The sequence below is a fragment of the Colossoma macropomum genome, unplaced genomic scaffold (assembly GCF_904425465.1).
Source record: "Colossoma macropomum unplaced genomic scaffold, Colossoma_macropomum, whole genome shotgun sequence".
Classification (NCBI taxonomy): domain Eukaryota; kingdom Metazoa; phylum Chordata; class Actinopteri; order Characiformes; family Serrasalmidae; genus Colossoma; species Colossoma macropomum.
Window position 1 is genome coordinate 7,410,515 of NW_023494806.1, and position 24,889 is coordinate 7,435,403.

At 37.8% G+C, this 24,889-nt stretch overlaps 1 protein-coding gene across 1 annotated transcript in view; it reads right to left on the reverse strand.

Moving 5' to 3' along the window:
• Positions 1–1,771: 1,771 nt before the first annotated feature.
• The window catches only part of prodhb (proline dehydrogenase (oxidase) 1b), a 39,004-nt gene continuing 15,886 nt past the window's right edge, over positions 1,772–24,889 (reverse strand). The window contains exons 5-14 of the mRNA XM_036598660.1: positions 24,419–24,483; positions 24,157–24,273; positions 18,501–18,574; positions 16,424–16,505; positions 14,120–14,212; positions 10,642–10,788; positions 8,083–8,258; positions 6,204–6,302; positions 4,563–4,651; positions 1,772–2,123 (exon numbers count right to left, since the gene is read on the reverse strand). Of these exons, the coding sequence (XP_036454553.1) occupies positions 1,933–2,123; positions 4,563–4,651; positions 6,204–6,302; positions 8,083–8,258; positions 10,642–10,788; positions 14,120–14,212; positions 16,424–16,505; positions 18,501–18,574; positions 24,157–24,273; positions 24,419–24,483 (1,133 nt within the window). The 3' untranslated portion in view covers positions 1,772–1,932. The remainder of the gene's footprint in view (positions 2,124–4,562; positions 4,652–6,203; positions 6,303–8,082; positions 8,259–10,641; positions 10,789–14,119; positions 14,213–16,423; positions 16,506–18,500; positions 18,575–24,156; positions 24,274–24,418; positions 24,484–24,889) is intronic.

A 24,889-nucleotide genomic window follows, 5' to 3' on the forward strand; every position in this document is an offset into this window, starting at 1 on the left:
CATCTCTTCAAGAGGAGCTGCTCTTTAAGAGCCTCCAGTCGAGAGTCCAGGGAAATAAGACGGAGAAAAGAGGGCAGAACGGAGAGAAAGAAAAGAAAAGGATAAGAAAATAAAAAGGACGGTGTGAATCCCCTGCCAGAGGCTCTAGACGCTCTGGCTGCGGCGCTAACTAAGAAAGACAGACAGAGAGAAGAGCGCAGTGGGTGGGAGATCTCCTGTGTAAGCACTCTCTACACTACTGCTCAGAGTCTGAAAGCGTGTTTCAATGATATAAACCCAGCTCTTTTACAGATACGGGTGTAAAATGACTGCAGTATGCTGGTAGTACTCAAATAACTCATAGGAAGCTGTAAAAAAAGTAAGGAATTTCAAATGTATTCAGAATGATGAGGCAAAAGTACTGTGAATAGATAAATACAGTGTAGCATTTATAATGATAAAACAGATGCAGCACTACAATGTGGCTGAGCTGCATTTAAAGCTGTTGTAAAATACTCAACATACACAAACCTATGGCCACTTCATGAAAACTGAATTCTGTGTTCATGTGTTGATAGGTTAGAATGCATTAATAGATGGTACCAGCTATCAGCTAGTATATGAGGTATATGTTCATTCCATATATTTCAATGTTCATTCAATATATATATCAATGTTCATTCAATATATATCAATTTTCATTCAATATATATCAATGTTTATTCCATATATATCAATGTTCATTCCATATATATCAATGTTAATTCCATATGCATCAATGTTCAATCAATATATATCAATGTTCATTCCATATATATATCTCAGTAGAACAAAGATTGATACATATGGAACGAGTATTGATATATATTGAATGAACTTTGATATATATACATTGAACTTTGATATATATGGAATGAACATTGATATATATGGAATGAGCATTGATATATATATACAATGAACTTTGATATATATGGAATGAACTTTGATATATACACAATGAACTTTCCATATATATCAATGTTCATTCCATATATATCAATGTTCATTAAATATTTCCTGTTTGGCTTGCCATAATATATATATATATATATATATATATATATATATATATATATATATATATGTGTGTGTGTGTGTGTGTGTGCGTAGATCCACTTGAAAGAGGGCCCGAATATATATATCGCTGCTGTTGGAACAAAACCTCGTATCTCCAAAATGACAACTTTACAGGAGAAAGAACATTAGTATATTAGTTTTAATGTAAGTCAATGGAACCAGACTTTTTTCCAAGTTATTTTGGGCTGGTAGTCCACTCATCATGAAATAATTAGCACACAATGTATATAATATATAATTAAAGAATCATTAATTGATTTTAATATGCAATGATAACTGAAAGTTCTGATTCTCATTTAGCAGTCCATGGTGATAGCATACTCCAACTGAACTACTTTCCTTGGCAGAATAATTTAATAAAAGAAATAAGTTATTATAGTTAAGCACACTATAGTAGTTAACTATAGTATAGTTAAGCACAACCTCTTTTGGCTTAAATTGGCTTTATTTAATTTATTTATTTATTTATTTAATTTAACTTCTTGTTCCCAAAATACCCCAAATAATGTTTACAACATCTATAAATAGATATACAATTTATAACAATTACATCTATACCGTATAATGTATTTTTGTGTGTAAAATAAAATTTATTAATATCAAAGTGATTCCAAACTCCTGGCATATACAGAAAGAAAATGTGTGTGTCTGCGTGTGTGTGTGTGTGTGTGTGTGTGTGTGTGTGTGTGTGTGTGTGTTTGCTTCTCTTGCTGTCCTTGACTACATGTCCTCACAAGGACACACACAAATGTCATGATAAGACAACATGACATTTGTGTGTGTGTGTGTGTTTGTGTGTGTGTGTGTGTGTGTGTGTTTGTGTGTGTGTGTGTGTTACTGAGCGTGTGTGTAGAATATCTCTCCGCTGGTCAGTCTGCGGATGAGTTCTGTCCACAGCAGCTCTCTCTCAGCCTGTGCTCCTTTCATCACCCCCCGGTTCTCCTGTGCCCGCCGGGACAGGTACGGGATCACCTCACTGATCGGACCGTACGGAACATACTTATACACCGGGAAACCTGCCTGACCTACACACAAACACAGACACAGGGAAATCTGACCAGGCCTAATTTCTCAGAAAATAGATGTTCTTCTACTGATCTCAGATGTACTCAGTGCCTTCTTTAAAGACCGTAGAAGTTTTAAAGTAATAGTAAAGTGAAAAAAAAGAAAAAGGAAGAAAGAAAGAAAAAAAATTGTATGACACAGTTTTCCCTCTTATCCTAAATGCAGTCGATCGGACAATTTGATCTCTGAACTTTGCTTCTTTAGTTTAGCACAGGAGCTGTGAGGCTAATCTTGCTAAGCCATGGAAGCTTAAACACAACAATGAGCATCGTGCAAGCTGCATGTCTACATCACATCCATGTTTGTGAGTGGTTTCAAATTAGCTTATTAATAGTTAATAATAAGGTCATAAATACTTTAATAAGCATCAATAAGCAGTTTTTGTCTGTAATATAAAGGGCGACGGTGAGGTGTTCCATCTGATCAAGCTGACAGGTTAGCAGGATACGCAGATAAGCGACCAGCAAGATCTGAGCTTTAACTGTACATATAAATGGACTCACTATCTGGTAAGCAACTGTTCACTGATGCCCTTTTTCAGTTATACCTGCTTACTGATGTTTTTTGATTGATGTGTTTATCCTAACCATTAATAACTATTAAAAAGCTCATTCTAAACCCTTCAAAAACTCTTTTTAAAGTCTTTTTGCAAAGTGACCGTTATTCATAAAAATCAGTGATGCCATGATTTTTGAACCATGTGCAAATACCAAAATCTGATACTTTTCATGTTTCTGCTGATGCCACTGCTGATACATAAACATTTATAAAACATAGACACTGAGACAACATCTACCTGGATTAAGAGGTATTGTTGAGAAATCTAATAATTATTATTTTTCTAGGGTTACAAAAGCGATAGAAGGAATAAAATGCAGAGATATGAGCACATTACACCAGCGCTGCCTAATCATTCTGCTCTTCCATCAAATAACAGTTTAAAATATCAGGCAAGTCTAAAAATCTGCCTGATGCCAATAATTATTGAAGCAACTTTCTGCAGACTACAGTATCATGTTGCATCTCTAACATGAATAAACAGAATTACAGACAAACTTCAAGCTACAAGAAAGCCAAGACTGCTGTTTTTAGCCATGCTTTTAAAAACAAAGCCATGAAATGGAACCAAAAATGGTTCTTTGGAGCGTTAGAAGAACAACTTTTGGTTCCCAATGGCTGGTTTTCAGGGGAACCCTAGAACTGAATATTTTTAAATGGCTGGTGTTTGACCTTTATGGCATGAAGGCCTCTCTTTAACAGCCACAGTCCACCACTGGTGGTCCTTTAAAGAACAAGTGGTAACACTTTCTATGAATGTCACCTTTGTAAGCATCTATAAACACATTTATAACATGTTAATGTATTCATAAGGCATTATAACCATGGTTATAAATATTTATAAAAAAAATTACACTGAATTACACTTTATAGCCATGTTTATTATACATTATGAATTGTTAATATAATGCATTATAAGTAGTGTTAATAACATGTTATACTGTCAGTGCCAAAGAAGTCAGTCCCAGCTTGGAGACTGTAAAGTAAAGACAAATACCAAGCTAACGGTGGTGTACATTGCCTTTCCCACATTGGGTAAAACACTGATGGCAGCACTAGTTTAAACTTTGACATTTGAAGCCTGTAATGTGCTTTATTATGTATGTTTTAGTGTTTCAGTAAATTCTTCAGTAAATACTTCAACTTGAAGCCTCACTCTGAACACTGGAGGAGGCTTTAGTACCGAATGCTTCACTTTACTTAGAGCAGACAAATACGGCTTATGAGCTCTTATAATTTGTTATGATCAGTACTTATAATGTATTATGTTAACAATTCATAATGCATAATAAACATGGCTATAACGTATAATGCATTTTTATAAATATTTATAGCCATGTTTATAATGTCTTATGAATGCATTACAACATGTTATGAATGTGTTTATAGATGCTTACAAAGGTGACATTCATAGAAAGTGTTACCATGTTTATTTTACAAGGAAATGTCCATGTCTGTAGATAACCGTGTGGCATGCAGTCCCAGAAACCACATACACAAGTTGACACAGTTTTAGGTTTGAAGTTTTCATGATCAGCATGCAGTTTGCACAATGCTAATTTGCATAAATAAGCTTCCATTAATTGTTAACTCAGCAAAATAAGAAAAGATTGGGCAACACATTTGTCTTAGCTGATTGACTATATTTTAGATAAGATGTCAAATTGTGTAAAATAGCAGCTTTAAGTATCTGCTGATGCCAATGCTGACCTGGACAACATCTACCTGGATGAACAGGTATTATTGAGAAACCTAACAATTATTTTTCTAGGATTACAAAAGCAGTAAAAGAATGAACCATATTCGATGACTCATCAGATGTATGTGTGCTCAATTCATACCCAGTGGAAAGCTGATCTGGTCACACATCCCCAAAAGCTGACCAAAGTAGACCTTCTTATCAGTTGGTGCAAGACCCATTTCTTCCATCCTATTAGAGGGAGTGAACAAGCACAAGGTGTATTACTAGATAATTACTGGATGATTTAGTATTGACATTGTTAAGGAATAGTGTCCTAAGGTCTTGTATCTCCACATAACTTCTACATTTTAATGTCTGGTCTAAAACTAGAATTCAGTATGTTATTTGTTATGTTATGTAGTTGGTAAAAGACTTTCAGCCAACTATTGAAAATCAAATCAGTCTGCTACAAACTATTTTAGGAACAGTTTTTGCTTTATTCAACATACCCGGAAAAGTTGAAAAAGTTTACATTCATCGGACTCTGTTTATCATTCTTCATTAAGAATTATATCAGGCGCTAGTTATTCAACTCATCACTGTAAACTTTACGAAATGGTTGGTTGGCCTTCACTTTCAATGCAAAGACAAATTCATTGGATAATTTTTGTCTACAAAACAATAATTGGTCAGGGTCCTTCATATTTGTCTGCATTCTTATCAACAAACAAGTCTTGGTACAATTTACGTTCTAATAGTTATATTCAGCTGGAAGTTCCAATAGTATGGTCTGAATACGGCAAGGCAGCTTTTGTTACTGTGCTCCGTCTGCATGGAAGGATCTGCAAAAGCATTTGAAATCGGATCAATTTACTTCCTTGAGTGATTTTAAGATAATTGTTAAAGAACTGTATCATTCTGTTTGTTCTTGTTTTTCAGTTTTGACTCTGATTTGGCTTTGTTTCTTTGTCGATTGTTTTGTGTGCTGCCTTCTTGATCAAGGCTCATTCGTAAAAGAGATTTTTATCTCAATCTTTGATCTCAATGTGATTACCCTGGTTAAATAAAGGTAAAATAAAATAAATAAAAATAAATACCTGCCCCCAAGTATTCACCCAAGGGCTCTTGCAGTCTTCCGAAATTTACCTCCACCTTCAAGATACATCATCAGAAGGTGGTTTTCCCAGTTTTAAACCAGGAAATCCCACTTTAAAGATTTCCACAGCACCCCTATGAGGCAAGCATGCATGCTTACTAAGATGGAACATGGTCAAATATTTCTGAATATTTCTGGAGTGGCAGGTGTGCCCCTTTAATGCACTCAGGAGTTTCCACCCCCCCTCCCCCCTTTATGAGGTATTGGTAAACAGTAGTGACATTATCATTGATACATGCTGTGGTAAATGAGGTGTTACCCTAAAGCAATGATTGCACTACGTTAAATAAAATTACATTGCAGTGTTCATTTATTCAGACTATAACTCACTCACTGGGGGACATCAATCACCGGCCTTATTTTGGAAATTGTTTGATCTAATAGCTGCCGTGGATGATGTATTGTTGGATCTGATTGCTAAGACTGTGGCTTAACTACTTAGCTTTGGGCGTGAGTCATGTTGTATTAGCAGCAGACAGTGAGCGAGAGAGTGAGTGAGTGTGTAGTGTAGCACATAATTCTGATATGGGGTCAGGTCAACATCCCTTAATCCTCCACCTCTCTTCCGCCCCTGTACAAATGAGTATATTAGTGGTACTTGGGGTGTATGTGTGTGTGTGTGGATGAGTCAGAAAGAGGTCCTACCTCCGGAGTGTGTGTTTCACCGTGTCGATGTTGTGTGACGCCACCATGACGTTTGCCTTCCTGTTCCTTTCAATCTCCTCCAACACGTAGTCCAGACACCTCCGGAAAATACAGCAATAGCTCAGTATGAGGAGGCACAAGACATGCAAACCATAACATGTCCAGACACATTAACCCTTACAAGTCTACAGTTAGTGTTATCATTTTGCTGTAGCCTATTATCTGAATGTAATTATACACATTCAAATGATGGTAATCAATGTTTTTAATCATGTATTTTCAGATGTCATGTTGAATTATTTTACAGTACTGTATAAAAGTCAGAGGCCACACTTCAGTTTATTTAATTTTCATTCAAAACATCCACTAACCCTTTAAATGTCCAGGTCCCACCCTAAGTTGTATTACACACTCCTATAACATAAGAATAGCTCAGCCAGTTTGCACTGAAGTCCCTGTAGTTACTACTTAAAAAGCCTTAGTGTGTAATAAGCCTGGGATTTTAAGAGGTTAAGCCACCAGTTATTCATTTTTCAGCTTCACAAAATTGCAGAAAATATATATTTAACCCTAAACTACATATAACATTTTCAGTATGTGATGTGTCCACCATTTGCCTTTATTCCAGCTTCCATTCTTCTGCCTTTAGACCACTTTTTAAGAGAAATCTGCAGGGATATTTTTCCACACTTCCAAAGTTCAGTCTGAGAAGTTGGTTTCATTTTCTGCTTCTCACAATGTGAATAATCCCAAATACATTTGCTGATGTTGAGGTCTGGACTTTGGAGTGGCCAGTCCACAGTGGTGGATCTACAACATTTTACCAGGGGTGGCAAAGGGGTGGGAGTTTCCGCTGGGTGGCAATGTGAATGTGCAAGCAGGAGGGAGGGAGTGGGTGGAGGGAGGTGAGAGGTTGGACAGTTGTTCCGCCAATCGCCAAGAGTGAAACAACACCTCACTTAAAGGCGACAGCCCCCACCCCACAGTGAGTGGATGCCAATGACGTGTCGGAAATTTTGAGGTAGAACCTAGGGTGGCCAATTAGATTTCAGGAAGGAAATCGGCCACCCCAGCCACCCCTTTGAAACCGCACATGGAAGTCCGTTCTTCTGAGAACATCAGCAGCTTCGTTATTTGATTTACAAGTCGTCTATTTCCTGTTCTCAGTAACAGCTTCTTGACACGTCCTTTCAGATCCATAGCTGCAGATTTGAAGCAAGAGTGGGGCTTGATTTCCTCCTGTTCACCTGATGGTGACGGTTTTGATGGTCTACCAGACATTGCAGTTATTAGGAATCTCATTTTCTCAATATCTTTTAAATGTTTTCAGAACTTAAGTTATGAAAAATCTTGTTTTTCAATGTATTTTCCATTGATGCTCCCCTTCCTCGTGCACATGGATTATGTTATATCTAATCTTCTCTGAAATATCTCCTGATAAATGAATAGCTTGTAGTTAAAGACCTTATAAACTTGAACATAAATAAATGATGAGTGGCACTGTTGTATACCTGTACAACTTTCACAGGTTTCACATAAACTATAGGAACCTGTAAAATGTTAGATGTGTCCAGAATGATAAACAGACCTATAGAAGATTCCATAGTAACTCAGAAAGCTGTACAACATTGACAATTTCATTGTAATAAAATGAATATCCAGAATGCTTCACCTTTCAAAAGCAGAGATCAAATCTCAAATCCCAATTACTCCATGCTTTTGTTACTCCTGTAGCTGCAACTTTTAAGGGTTAAAATGACACAGAAGGCCACGAGTATGCACTAGTTTAAGGTTTTTTTTCAAAACTCTGCACTGCCCACTGCTGCTGCGCTTCACTGCATCATTCGTCAGCTGATGAAATTCCCTGAGATTCTCTCACCTGTGGTACATGCAGTTTGTGGTCTCATAGTCTGGGTTGATGGGGTCTTCATAGCCAATCTCCTCTGCTCTGCTTCTCTCTTGGTCCAAATATGCCCCCCGCACCAGCTTAGCCCCAAAACACCAGCCCTCTCTCCTGGACAACTCCACATCCATGTGTACGTTATCAAAGGCTTCCTGCAAGGAGATAAAACTAACTTCAGGCTTAACACAGAAATATTTATTATCTATACAATATCTGTGATTCACACAATTCAAACATGATTTTATAGCCAGATATGCCAGATATGCACTTATAGCTACAACGTTGTAACTGCTATGTAGCTATGATAGTGTAACAGCTATATAATTATGATAGTGTAATAGCTATATTAATAGTGCAACAGCTATATTAATAGTGCAACAGCTATATAATTATGATATTGTAAACAATATACAGCTACAATATTGTAATAGCTATATAGCAATGATACTTCAGGCTTAACACAGAAATATGTATCATCTATACAATGTCTGTGATTCACACAATTCAAACATATAGCCAGATATGCACTTACAGTACAATAATATCATTTAACATTTAAAGCTTGAGCCTAAAAGCGTCCAAAGAAGCATGTTCTACACATATTTGCTGCAATAGGTGTAATGATGGTGTAATAACTATATATACATATACATATACATACATAGCTATGGTTTTGTATTAGCTATATAACTGTTTAATGGCTACATAACTATGATAGTGTAACAGCCTTATAGTTAAAATAGTATAATAGCTTTATTGTTAAGAAAGTGAAATAGCTATACTGCAATGATAGCATAACAGTTACATAGCTCATAATTAATATTATTCTATTAACCTCTTGCAATCACGCTGCCACCATTTTGGTAAGCGACTTCAAGTTCATTATGAGATAACAAAGCCATTACTGATCCAGCAAGGGAGTAAAGCACTTTTTTTTTTCTTAAACACTCAGTTTAACACTAACTTTTAAAACATATTAACTTTAACATTATTTAAGTGATATATTTTATTTGATTTGTTTGTGTAGTAACAACAAATGAGACCTAAATTCTAAATGGCTCAGACTTCCCGCTGCATTTCTACTGTGCGAAAAATATAATATACCATCAGAATTGCACTCTTTAGTGTAGTAGGTTGAGTATAGAAGTGTGTGGTTTGGGATGCAGCATTAGATCAGCCAGTTAGACACCTTCAACAATCCAGCAATGGCTGATTATAGCTCTGCTCTGCCACTCATTAGCTTTTCGCTAACTCTTTCCAAGTGAACATTTAAAGTATTTTTTGATTAAGGATGCATTTATTGAGGGTAAATTTATGCATTTATTGAGATAAATGCGTTAGCTTTATATTCGCTAGCTCCTTGTTTGAAATTCATTGTACGTTTAAGGCACCTTAATGTAACTGCAGCACTGTTTAAAGTGGAACAAAAATTCAAATTAGAAGCAAACTTCAACTTTGTATGTGTTTCTAGGTTCATTATTTAGGAGCTTTGACAGTTTTGGTAGCTGCTTTTATTATTTTTTTTGTAAAATCTCATGCATTGGAATTTTCTAAACTCTGAACTGGACATATGCAGGCTATATGGATCCAGTCCACCAATCTAGCTAATCTATATAGCTATGCTAGTGTAACAGCTATATTAATGGTGTAATAGGTTTATGACAGTATAAACAATAGAAAGCTACAATATTGTAATAGCTATATTGCTATGATAGTGTAACAATGATATTAATAGTGTAACAGTTATATTAATAGTGTAACAGCTATATTAATAGTGTAATAGCTATATTAATAGTGTAATAGCTATATAATTTGATAGTGTAAACTCTATATAGCTACAATATTGTAACAACTATATAGCCACGATAGAATGACAGCTGTATTAATAGTGTAAGCTATATTAATAGTGTGACAACTAAATAAGTATGATAGTATAAACAATATACAGCTACAATATTATAACAGCTATATAGCTATGATAGTGTAACAGCTATATTAATAGGGTAACAGCATATAATTTGACAGTGTAAACAATATATAGCTACAACATTGTAACTGCTATGTAGCTATGATAGTGCAACAGCTATATAATTATTATATTGTAAACAATATACAGCTACAATATTGTAATAGCTATATAGCGATGATAGTGTAATAGCTTGTCCTCAAGTGATTTGTTTGATGCAAATATTCCATATAAAAGATAAAAACAATAAGCAAACAAAGCATTTTTTTTTATACTTTTGCTCACAAGCAAGCAAAAAAAACCAAACAATTAAATAATGTTTTCTGACTACCAATCTGTACTTGCTGTGATTTAGTGGCCAGACACTACAGAGGACTCTGGGTATGTAGTGTAGACTGGCCCTGGTATTTCAGAAACAATAATACATGATCAGTGCAGCTTCTCCAGCTTAACGTGGAATCTGAACTGTGTTGAACTTTACTCCAGTTTAACAATGACTTTTTTTCAATGTGTCTGCGACAACATGTTCTGTGAAAATGTGAATGTGCGTGTATGTGAATACATCTCACTTTGAGGTAGCACTGGTAGGTGTTGAAGATGATCGGGATGTCTGTGTTAAAAATTCTCTGCATCTCCAGCGTCAGCCGGTTGATGGCTGGTTGAAAATACGTCTGTTCTGCATCCACCATCAGTCTCACTCTGTTCTCTACAGCACACTGCACAGCACAAATACACAGCACATATTACTCACTGCAGTCAACATAGCACTAAGGGAGCATGTTGAATGTTACAGTTTCTGTAGATTTATATATACAGCACTGTGCACAAGTCAGAGACCACTCTTCATTTATTTGGTAACACTTTATTTGGATGGTCCACCGTATGTTTTTTAAATACTCAGTCTGTCTTTAAGTAACATCCAACTAAATTTCCATTAAATGCAACTGAACCAGAAGTTCAGTGAGAAAGATTTTAATAAATCTATCCCTAATCTTAACCTCAAAGCAAAACCTACATCTATTCCCAAACATAACCCTAACCATAATGTTGTACATAATCAACTAAACATCACCAGAAAGTTTGTTAATGACTGAGGTATCTGTAGAGCATCTATAGGGGACCATCCAAATAAAGTGTGACCATTTATTTCATTTCCAGTGAAAATGGCCAAGTACATTCATTTTCATTTTTAGAGATTAGATTCGAGACAATGCACTTGCATAAGGAAGGGGAAAGTCAAAGTAAAAATAAGTTGGAAAAAAGAGAGTTTCTAAACTAAACAATTTAAAGGCTCCTAAAAATGGAACTCCTAACAACCATGCAAGACCTGACAGACCACCAAAACTGTACCCATCAGATAAACAGCACTTAAAGCTTTCATCAAGGAAAAACAAACAAAAAAAATGTTTGCAAATCAAACAAACAACAAAAAAATCTGGTGGTGTCTCAGAACAGTGGACTGGCCACCCCAGAGTCCAGACCTGAACATCACTGAATGTGTCCGTGATTATCTAAATTTTAAGCAGAAAATGCAACCAACTTCTAAGACTGAACTCTGAGGTGTGTAAAAAAAATCCCTGCAATATATTTGTGTATTTGTGCTTTGTACCAAGCCATGCTGACCACATTCAGTGCTTTAGAAGAGGCAAAAAGGGATACAAGTAATGGTGTTTCAGACATAAGGTGGACTAAAGACAAGATTGAGGTCGGTTCCATTTCAACTCATTCAAGTTCAGTTTCGGGTCTGCAAGATCGGCAAAGAGCCAGAAAGCACACATTCCCTTACACTTATTTTGAGACATTTTTTTCTTTATTTTGTCTTTTAGATTGAATTTGCTGATTGAACTGCAACCTGTTGTAGAGAAACCACACTGCAATTCTGTATGGACAGAAGCAGAGGGCCAACTCCTGATGACCTTTTATGGCCCATAATGACAGTGCAGTCTGAGCCTGTGACTTTCCAGCACAGCCTTCATGTCTTTGTGAACTTTCTGCATAAAAATAACACGGCAGACCAGAGTATGTAATAGCTAAAGGTTGAAGTACTGCCCTTTCATTCCATTTTCTCCTCTGTGTACAGCCACCGGTTCATAACCTGTTGACCCACAGCATGGCTATAATGTACGGGAGTGATGTGCAGTACATGAATGACCAAATGTTTTGAATGAATCCTGAAAATGTACAGAATAAAAATGATTTCTGCTAGGAACATAAAGCAGTGATCAATAATTTCAGTCTGATCTGTTTTACATTTGAAATCTGTTTACTTTTAACAACACTTGGAAATCATTTAGGAACTGAAGACATCTACTGAGCCAGTTTTAAAAGCAGATTTTCAGTCAAGTCCTCAGCTGTGCATGCTTACAGGTCCTTTGTTGTCATATTGAACACTTCATAATGTCCCTCATTTTCAATGGGAAGCAAGTCTGGACTGCAGGCAGGCCAGTCTAGCACCCTTACATAGCCATGCCATTGTATAGTGGGCAATTTTGGAATATTTCTGTTAATCTAATTATAATGAAATTTTCACACCATATAAAGGACATCTAAGCACAAATTATGCAGAAAACTGTTTTTCATCATAAAAACTGTTTTTTTAAATTTGGAAAACATTTTTAAAAAGCACATGTAGGATATGGCTTTGCATGATACATATGGACATGTCTGAAAAAGACGTCCTTTAAAAGGCAGCTTATTGCTGCTGTTGGAACAAAACCTCATATCTACATTTTATACGTTCTTTAGTTTTTGACATAATTTGAGAATGCCTGTTGTCCTTTACATTGTGTGTGAATTTCACAATATATGGACTAAAAGAAGTGGCCCAAAACTACTTGGTAAAAAGTCTAATCCATTGACTAAAAGTAAAGCAGTTTACTTTCTTTCTCCTGTAAAGTTATCATTTTGGAAAGGTTTTATTCCGCAGCCACAGTGACATGTTGCTCCAAAACATGTATATATTTTTCAGCATTAATTATGCCATCACAGATCTGCAAGTTAACCATGCCATGGGCACTAATACACTCCCATCCCACAAAATACCCTAGTTGTTGAAAATTATGCTGGTAACAATTGAGATGATTTCCCTTTTGGTCCATTAGTTTCATATACAATATGAAAGGTCAACTCATCAGACTGCAGTACATGTCCACTGTGTGCAAATCAATTTCAGATGAGCTTGAGCCCAGAGACGTTTTGATGAAAGATGTTTCTGAACATTTCAAACAACATAACTAGCCTTGCAGGCATCAATTCTTCAGAATGAAAATGTATTTACAAAAACAGCTGATTTTTTTGATGAACAGAGTTTTTATGAGTTTTTCTTTTCTATATAATTTGAGCTTCTATATAATTTGAGCATTATGATTACATTTACAGAAATGTTCCAAAACTGGCCACAATACAATGGGAAGAAACTCTATCCGTCACTCCCAGTGCCAACTTCTGGTTACAAATATGCAAAAATAATCTACATATATGCTTCAAAATTGCTAGGATACAATCTATTTACATTAAATATACTGAAAGTAAAGAATATTTTGCCCAAAATTACCATTTTGGAAATACTTGTTTTTCTTTGGACAGTGATGATATCTTGTCTTTGCACTAATTTTTTGCTTCGCAGAGGCCAAAGTGGATTTGCAAATCACTCCTGACCATCTCACCCTAGCAGCTCAGAGACCACGATGACCACCAGTGACTAAATTATATGACTACTTTAATATGTCCCCACTGACCAGAGCCAATTGTGCTGTCAGTACAATGATTCCATTTGATGATTCAAAGACTCACCATGAGAATTAAAATACACTCATAACTACTTAACTTACATATATGTTCCATAGTAGCTACTGACTAATTAACTACTATAATACTACCATGCTGAAATCATTGTAAACAGTAAGTCTCAGACTCCCATTATTTCAGTTGACTGAACAGAACTAACTGAATCACTAAAAGGAATCGTTTTAAGCACCATTGGGCAGCACATAAAGGCCTTGAATGCATCAAGGCTTGGACAACTCAGCTGTTTTCCTTCAAACTCACCTTAGCCAGCACATCCAGTCTCTGCAGTATCCTCTTCATCTGCTGTTCCTCTTCCTCTGCGAATTTACTCAGAAGAGGCTCCAGACGCCCCGTCTGTTCAATTAGGAGGAAGAGAACAGGCTACATATGAGGCCATCAACTGTAAATGCAACTGTCAAAGTAATGGAACTGGTTTTGCTATGTGGAAATATGTTTCTAAGAAACGTCTCCTTATACATGTGGGGTTATGTGATGTAAAACCTATGTAGGTCAGCAAATGTAAAACTGAATACTTTACAAAGTCTGGACTTAATGCAAAAAATGGACCTACATATAAATGTAGGTTAAATAAATCCAGAATATTCAAGAATAGTTCGTCATGTTGCCCCTGAAGACTGAACTAGGTAGCATTCTTTATACCTAATATGGTGCTGCATACTTTTTATGTCAGGCAACTTCAGTGTGAAGCCCCATCTCATCTTCTCATTTACCTTTTTACGAGCCAAATGTCAGCCAGTTAGATACAGAATGTAAATAACAAAATGCATGCTTTGTGTATATATTATATACGGATGGGTAACATATGAAAAGATATCCTGACTCTCCAGCACTGCATGGCACAATTAAGTAATTAATATCCTACTGGGCTCTGTGACATGAACAGAAAAGCTAAGCAGGCCCAGTTAGCCTTGATTTTTGATCAGGATGCAAGAGAAAAAAATTGAAGTGGGAGAGGCCCATTCCCATTTCTTACTTTTACCCCTACCCCTTGTTTTCAAGGTCACCTTGCCCTTTGGAACTGAGTTACAAGGGGTAGTGGTTGAAATCGTCCCCTACAAAATGGGACAATATTACTAACAGGCTACTAGCAGTGCTCTGTAGGCGACCCTGCCACCCTAATTCTTTAGTAATATGAAGCTGAAGTCAGCTATTCACCATCTTCTTCTTCGAATTTTCCCGTTCCACCTTAAATGGTTTAAGGTAGTACAGGAAATTTAGCTAGCTACTGAGACTTGGCATACTACTAGCTAGTAATACCACATACTACTAGTGATTTTTTATGCTTGTTATAAAGAAAAGGACCACAATACATTGAAACAACATTAAACTAAGATAATATAATGGTGATTGTAATTTTTTAACAGGGAAAATTCTCACATTTGTGGGTTTCTTTGGTCGCTCGCACAGCCATCTTGCCGGTTTTTCTTTTTTTCTCATAAGACTCCGTTTGGAGTGTGTATCTAAAATAAATTTATTTGGAGGGCCGTGTAGCTCTAACACTTCACCCTACCCCTCTATTTCAACAAAAACCGAGATGCCCCATCCCTAGGAGTGCATGCACAAAATTGAGGGGTAAGGGCTGAGTGGTAAGGGCAAGGAGTGAAATGGGATTGGGCCTTAGAGAATGACACAGGCCTGAATCCTTGACCCCTACAGTAACGGGGATCTGGTGGCTCTGTTTTGTTGTAGGGGGGTGTATGGGTCCACTTGTCCCTTTAGAATGAAGGGTCACTCCAAAGTTATTCTGATCATCTTTATTCTGTAATGAAACATTTCTGTCCTAAATGGAGTGGTCTCTTCCCCCCATCCACAGAGTATGAATGGTTTGTTGAGTATGGAAATTATATAGTTCAAGTGCTACGGCCTTTACAGTCACCAGATCTCAAGCCAACTGAACACCGATGGGAGAGTTTGGACTGACGTGTTAGACTGTTCCACCACCACCATCAAAACACCAATTGAGGTCATATCTCTTGGAAGAACGGTGTTCCATCCCTCCAGTTCAGTTCCAGAAACGTGTAGAAAGCCAAGGTGCAATGAAGCTCTGCTGGTGGCTCATGGTGGCACAGCACCTTACTAAGCCACTTGGTGTTGGTATTTATGTACATTTGTAAAGAGTTTCCTTTAATATTATTATTATTATTATTATTATTATTATTATTATTATAAGTATCAAACGTTTCCTATTAAACAAGTAATCAAATGATCCTGGGCCTTTAAAGTATACCTTTGGCATTTACTTTATTATTCACACTCTGTATCTAATTGGCCGACTAAGAGACTCTAGTAATTTGATAAAACAGCAATTAGCAGTGAACATATGCACTCAGTTCGATGTTGGGGATTGGAGCCACCCAGTAAACAACTTGGCTCCTCTGTAAGGCAAAACTGGAGGTCCGCCTTATCAATCCAATTACTTAAAATGACTAATAACTGCTGCAGGGCTTTTGCAGTGTTTGTGGAGGCAATTAGATCACAAAACAAAATTGATTATTCTCTTCATTTCGGCCTCATTTAAGACATTAGTGTCTAGGCTGTTCATACCTGTAAGTTGGGCACCACTAGGAGATCTGGTACTTTTGTTCTCTCATCAATCAGACTGTTCCAGTCCAGTATGTTGATGGTTCTTACATGAGCAAAAAATTACCACTAATACTATTTTGTAAATAAATAAATAAATAAATAAATAAGAGAATTATTCAAACCCAGCCCTACCTTACAACAAACCTGACTGGCTCAAATACATTAACAGAGATAGACATTCTATTAATTAACTTTTAAAAAGGTGCACAGAGTAATTAGGATGAAGCAGCACTGTGCAAAAGAAAAGTCCATCTTTCAGTTAGATTTTTTGTGAAATCAGCCATATTTCAGTCAAATATTGCCTAAAAGCTGAAAAATTAATAGCCATTTTAACTGGAAACTAAATAAATGATCACATTGAGGAGGAACAATGCGGATTGCGTCCCTGCCGTGGAACAATGGACCAGCTTTTCACCCTCTCGCAGATTGTTGAGGGGGCATGGGAGTTTGCCAACCCAGCCTACATGTGTTTTGTGGACTTGGAGAAGGCTTACAACCGTGTTCCCCGAGATATCTTGTGAGAGGTCCTCTGGGAGTATGGGGTGCCGGGCCACTACTCTGGGCCATTTGATCGCTACTCCTCGAGTGAGAGTTGTGTTCGTATACTTGGAATTAGGTCAAGCTCGTTTGGTGTTGGACTCCACTAAGGTTGTGCCTTGTCTCCACTCCTGTTCGTGATATTCATGGACAGGGTGTCAAGGCGTAGCCAAGGTCAGGAGGGCATTATGTGTGGAGGCCGGAGGGTGGCGTCTCTGCTATTTGCAGATGATGTTGTCCTTTTGGCTGGATCGCATGGATGCCTCCAGCGCTCACTGAAGCGGTTTGCAGCTGAGTGTGAAGCGGTTGGTATGCGGATCAGCACCTCCAAGTCTGAGGCCATGGTCCTAGCCCAGAAAAGGATGGCATGTCCACTCCAGGTAAGAGAAAAGGATCTGCCCCAGGTGGAGGAGTTTAAGTATCTCGGGGTCTTGTTCACGAGTGATGTGAAGAAGGATGGTGAGATCAGCCGCATGCTGGGACAGGCAGCAGCAATAATGCAGTTACTGTACCGGACTGTAGTGGTGAACAGGGAGCTGAGCCATAAGGCAAAGCTCTCTGCTTACCGGTCAGTCTACATTCTGACCCTCACCTATGGTCATGAGCTGTGAGTAATGACCGAAAGAATGAGATCGGGACTACAAGTGGTGGAAATGATCTTTCTTTGCAGGGTGGCGGGCTACACTCTACTTGATAGGGTGAGGAGCTCGGTCATCCAGGAGGAGCTCAGAGTAGAGCTACTCCTCCACATTAAGAGGAGCCAGTTGAGGTGGTTCGGGCATCTGATCAGGATGCCCCCTGGAGTCCCCGGGGTCGTCCTAGGACCCACTGGAGGGGATTATATCTCCAAGTTGGCCTGGGAGCGGCTTGGGAACCCCCAGAATGAGCTGGAGGAAGTTGTGGGGGACAGGGTCATCTGGGAATCTCTGTTCTCCCAACTCCTTCCGTGACCCTACCTGGATTAAGTGGTTAATGATGATGATGATGACTAAATAAATGAAATTTGGTCTCTGACTTTGGCACAATACTATATAATGATTCTGACTAAGACTGTTACTCTGATTAAGACTACATTAAACTACTTGTCTGTGGGATAGTAAAAAAGGCTATTTATGTTTTTAATTTGTTTTGGAAATAAATGTATACACATGCATGAACATGTTAAGAAACAAATATTGTGTATCTAAGCATTAGCCTTCAAGATCAAAATGCATACATTCACTCTGGCCTGACTGCTACTGTAATAGTGTGTAACCATCAGAATTTGATTAAAGAAAAATACTTTAGCTGTACAGATAAAAAAAAGGGAATTGCCTAAAAAAAGGTCTCTTCATTTCATCACATCTAAAACGTTCAAATTATCTCAGAGATGATTCTTACTTTGTAACTTCTCTGAACTCATTTAAAAGTTTCAGGTGTGATAATTTGAGGACACGGTTCAGGCTGACCCTCTTATTACACTGAGATAACAGATATTTCAGATTTGGAGAGCAGGTCTCACCCTGACGAGTGCAGTTTCTCACTTGTGAACCAGCTACGGATGTCGCCTTCGGCGCCTAGCTTTGTCAGTAGTGCCTGGAAGAGAAAACACATGTCTCTGTTGATACCGCAACACGCTAGGAAGGCTTTACTGAGGGTTCAGAGTGTTGTTTTGTATTTTAATTGATGCATTTTTAAAAGAAAGAGCACCTGGTTGAAGCAGGTTACACCAACTGACCCCAGAGTCTCACTTTCTGGTAAGGCTCTATTTACATTGATTTAAAATTCAACAGTACAAGCTGTGAGAACAAAATGGTAAAAACTATTGACCTGAAACAAGTTCTATAGAGTTACTGTCTGTCCATACAGAATTAGAGCATGGCTTCTGTTGACAGATTTGCAGGTCAATCAGTACATTCAAGAAGAAGGAACAGGGCTGTCAATTACACATTAACACAATAAATTATTAACACCTTAAACAGCCATGGCCTGCTGGTAGGCCCAACGTTTTACTAGACATTTCCCTAATAGCTCAGGCTGTAGTTACTGAATAATGAGCCTTCGTATGCAATAAAACTGGATGTCTGGGATTTTAAGGGGTGAATGGCATTTATTTTTTTAATGCTATTAGCACATTTTTCTAGTTTGACCCTTTGAGCCATTCATAGTAGTGCAGGCTGAAGCCCAGTTGCTCATGATTCATGTTGCTATATTAGAATCCAAGATTGATAGAGTTTGTGGATAAATCAATGAACAGTAAACTAACAAAGTGGACACCTTTAATTTCCCTCAAGAGGCCTCTACTGTAACAAGAATGCACATGTAGTATGAACAAGAATAAGAGGCTACAATCACAGAGGAGTTGAACCATTAACTGTACAATTGAACTATATATAATATATACACTCATTGGTTGGGACATGCAGCCAATATTGCTGTCACTGGACGTTGGTGATGAAATCTAGAAACTGTGAAATGTGAAATAACCAGTCAAATTAGTTGTTTTATTGATTTTTAAAGCTAAAATAAGTTAACACAGTCTCTACAGAGAACAGACTTAAATAGGACATTTTCTGCAAATTTTAGGCCACTTTTTTCTTGTGAATTGTATCCATTGGCAAAATCATACATAAAATAGGCCACATTATTTTGTTTTCCTCCAATATATTACATTTAGCAAACCAACAGTAACTGTGCACAATTGTTTTAACTTATTTTCATTTAAAAAAGCTGGCATACAATTGCATGCATTTGTTGACTGAAGACATAATTAGTACTACTTATTAACACAGTTGTTGCTTTTTATTTATTATTTCCTACTTGCGGCTTTTGCAAACAAGCCATAATTCTATGTTTAAATTTGTTACTTTCAATCCAGATCACATGTACAAGTAGAAGAGGAGATATTTTATTAGCATATGAATTTCTTATTGTTATGTATGCTGTCTTGTTCTGCTGAAAGGAAAAACACCCTTCACACATTTGTGCTATGGTTGTCATTGCTTGGCATAATAATAAATGGAAAAAAAAAAACAAATTGAAACTTAGACTTGATCCTGTTAAAACAGAATGTTAATTGAATGTAAATGTAATTAATTGTGTAACATACTACGTAATTACATAATTGGGCTAGTATAGTAATGAAAATGATAACCCCCAGCTAGGGGTTAACCACATGACCTCTACCTGCACAGAAGAAAGCTGCCCCTTTAAATCTGCTGCTGCTACATAACATTGAGATAGCCATGCCATAAATATATCATAAACATGTTCATGGCAGATGTTATATGTGATGTTAGCCTTCCCATGAATTGTCATAACATGTCATAATGTTTGATGTCATGAGTGGATCAGACACAGCAGTGCTGCTGGAGTTTTCAAACACCTCAGTGTCACTGCTGGACTGAGAAAAGTCCACCAACCAAAAATATCCAGCCAACAGCGTCCTGTGGGCAGCGTCCTGTGACCACTGATGAAGGACTAGCGGACGACCAACACAAACTGTGCAGCAGCAGATGAGCTATTGTCTCTGACTTTACATCTACAAGGTGGACTGACAAGGTGGGAGTGTCTAATAGAGTGGACAGTGAGTGGACACTGTGTTAAAAATCTCCAGCAGCACTGCTGTGTCTGATCCACTCGCATCAGCTCAACACACACTAACACACCACCACCACATCAGTGTTACTGCAGTGCTGAGAATGATCCACCACCCAAATAGTACCTGCTCTGTGAGGGTCCATGGGGGTCCTGACCACTGAAGAACAGGGTAAAAGGGGGCTAACAAAGTATGCAGAGAAACAGATGGACTACAGTCTGTAACTGTAGAACTACAAAGTGCACCTGTATAGTAAGTGGAGCTGATAAAATGGACAATGAGCATAGAAACAAGGAGGTGGTCATAATGTTATGCCTGACCGGTGTATATTCCTATTCCTATGTTCAAAATGGTAGTAACACAAACTGAATAAGAATCCCAGAATTTCCAGCTTTGTTACACAACATTCTTTATATATTAAAATAAATGCAATAAAAGCACTAAGAAATAACATTATTATGTGTATATTCAACAGCATGAATAGTCACTTTTGTGCATCAGAATTAAAAGGTTAAACATTTACGCGGTTAGAGATAAACAGGTGGGACTTAGAAGAAGCTGAGCTGTCATGTTAGATTGCTACAGTGTAAGTGGAGTTTTGAACCTGAATGTCCCCAAACTATGTCAGTTTCCCTAGTTCCTGCTCGAGACTGATGTGAAGACACTGCCACTCTAAAGTTAAGCCCTAAAGCAACTCTTTACTGATGGGATTACCGTTTAATACAGCACATGCACGCAAATTGCAGGTGTCTCCAATCTGCTGCCTGGAGAACTACATTCTCGCAGGGAACTGAAAAATTTGGCAGAGCTGACAGTATTTCAGATGTTTCCGAATGCCCTGATTAACTGGACGATAATAGTGTAGCATTTAAATGATCTTTAAAAGAAAGCTGTCATTTTGCAATCATCGCATTGCCATTCTAATACAGATTCCCACAGAGTCAATCAGTCAATTGTATCTTTTGACCTGATTCTACTGGCACCCCTGAGGCCCAGCTAAAATGGCACCATATCAGGTTTTATTCAGCATGAAATCATATTCGGGTGTGCCAATTTTCACACTTCTGTATCAAAATGGATGATGCTGGGGCTTATCTTCTGGGCTATTAGGGTTAGAGCTGAGCTGCAGGAGGATAACTCTGCAGGAGTAGGTTAAGAAGTTTACCTGCTCTTGTGTCTCTGAATCTAGTGACGTTTATCTCCTGTGTGTTTGGATCTGCAGAGGCTTATCTGCACTTGTATGTCTGGATCTACAGAGGTTTATCTGCTCTAATGTGTCTGGATTGTGAGGAGTTTCTCTGTCTCGATTTATAAGAGTTGGTCCGCTGCAAAGCATGTGGATCTACAGACGTTTTGCTGTACTAGTCTGACCGAATCTACAGAGATTTTTTGGCGTTTCTCTGAGTGAATCTAATGAAGTTTATCCACTCGAATGTGATGAGATCTATAGACATTTATCTGCTGTAGTCTGACTGGATCTGCAAAGGTTTAGCTGAACTTTTCTCTACTGATGTTTGTCTATGTAAAGTGTGATGAGATCTACAGAGATTTATCTGCTCTAGTCTGGATCTACAGAGCTTTAGGCACTAGTCTGACTGGATCTACACAGGTTCATCTGCATTAATCTGACTGGATCTACCGAAGTTTATCTACTTAAATGTGCTGAGATCTACAGAGATTTATTTCCACTATTGTTTCTGGATCTACAGAGGTTTATCTGCTCTAGTGAAATTGGATCTTCAGTGGTTTATCTGAATCAGTGGTTAATCTGCACTTGCAGGTCTTGGTTTATTTGGTCTAATGTGTCTGGGTCATCAGGAGTTTGTCTGCTCCAGATTGTCTGGATTTACAAGGGTCGGTCCGCTGCAAAGTATGTGGATCTACAGATGTTTTGCTGTACTAGTCTGTCTGAATCTACAGACGTTCATTGGTACTTTTCTGACAAATCTAATGAAATTTATCTACTCAAATGTGATGAGATTTACAGAGGTTTGTCTGCTCTAGTCTGATTGGATCTACAGAGCTTTAGGCAATAGTCTGACTGGATCTACACAGGTTTATCTGCACTAATCTGACTGGATCTTTAACTCTTGTGTGGTGTTGATGTGTTTGTTACTCAGTGGTCTGCTTTTTTTTTTTTTAAATCATAAACATAACAATTTATGTAAAAATGCCAGATGTTTGAAATATCACAAGTAGCCAGCGTAAGGTTCTCCTTTAGCAGCTGTAGCCAGTCAGCAGCCTGTCCATGTTGTTCACCCTCACCCATACACATGTACAAAAACATACACACACACACACACACACACACACACACACACACTAACAGCAGGCCATGTAGGAGGAGACCAGAGTGAAGGACACAGCACCTCCACACTTTTATCCCCTGCGGGTTCACCCAACACCACGTGTCGTATAAATGTGTGGGGGTTTACAGTGTGAAGTCACTGAAAATGGGTTATTTTATATGTTCTTCACAGAAAATGAGCAAAGGCCAAGAAATCTGGGGTCAAAGTAATAACAAATCACATCATTTTTTCTTTTAGTAAACATTGAAAACGCCAACACCACACAAGGGTTAAGTATGCTGAGATCTATAGACGTTTATCTGCACTCCTGTTTCTGGAACTACAGAGGTTTATCTGCACTAGTGTTTCTGGATCTACAGACGTTTATCTGCACCTACAGAGGTTTATCTGCACTCCTGTTTCTGGATCTACAGAGGTTTATCTGCATTAGGGTTTCTGGATCCACAGAATTTTATCTGCACTCATGTTTCTGGATCTACAGAGGTTTATCTAATCTAGTGTTTCTGGATCTGGAGGTTTATCTGCTGTAGTATAATTGGATCTTGAGTGGTTTATCTAATCTAGTGTTTCTGCATGTACAGAGGTTTTATTTACTGTAGGCTGGATTAATAATTCACTTTAGTGTGTCTGGAACTACAGAGGTTTATCTGCACTCCTGTTTCTGGATCTACAGATGTTTATCTGCATTAGGGTTTCTGGATCCACAGAGTTTTATCTGCACTCTTGTTTCTGGATCTACAGACATTTATCTGCACTCATGTTTCTGGATCTACAGAGGTTTATCTAATCTAGTGTTTCTGGATCTGGAGGTTTATCTGCTGTAGTATAATTGGATCTTGAGTGGTTTATCTAATCTAGTGTTTCTGCATGTACGGAGGTTTTATCTACTGTAGACTGGATTAATAATTCACTTTAGTGTTTCTGGATCTATAGAGGTTTATCTGCACTAGTGTTTCTGGATCTATAGAGGTTTATCTGCACTAGTGTTTCTGGATCCACAAAGGTTTATCTGCCCTCCTGTTTCTGGATCTTTTGTGTGTCTGGATCTACAGAGGATTATCAGTTCCAGTGTTTATCAGTTCAGTTCCAGATCTACAGAAGTTTATGTGCTCAAGAGTGTCTAGATCCACATACATTTATCTGCGTTAGTTTGTCTGAATTTACAGACTTTTACTGTGGTCCATCTGGATCTACAGAGATTTTACTGCTGCAGTGTATCTACATCCCCTGTATTTGCTCCGACCTAAGTACGACCCCTCCCCTCCTTCTACCTGCAGCTGCTCCAGGTCCAGTTTCTGCTCCAGCACCTCTCTATCATCTTTGCCCAGCTTGGCTGTGAGAAAACTGAAGAAACGTCTCCATTTCACAAGCACCTCAGAAAACTGCACCTAAAGAACAAGATGGGAACAAGAAATGACAAGCTGTGACCAGGCACCCCATTAAACTTAGTGCTGCAAAGCTGTTCTCAGCTAAATTTGTGGAACATCTGAACCCTTTCTGAACCTCATCCTCATGCTCAAATCCCTCTCTTACCAGGAACTGTGGACGTCCCAGTGCAGTCATCTTAATGGCAGTGAAACCATCTTCAGAACTTCCACCTGAGTGAATAAGAGTGTTTTAGAACTGCTGTGGTAATCTGGTAAGAGTGCTACAAGCTAGATTGGTTTCTCTTCAGGAAAACAGGGAATATGTTTTATAAGTTTCTTGAAATTTTAATTTCTCCACTAACAGCATGGAGGACCCAGTTTTCACCCCATTCAAAACTAAAAGAAGACTAAAAGTCTGCTTGAAATTTCTATGGTTTTATGAAACTTTACATTGCTGATCCAGTGACAAATAACTAGTTAAAAGCAGTGAAAAATTAAGAACATCTGTCCAGAATGATGTGCATAGATATACAAAACAGCATAATTTCCAATAAAGCTATAACTTTATGTGTTAATGTCTGTTACTTCAAATAATTTGACAAGAAATTACTAAAAGACTAAAGAATGATAATTACCA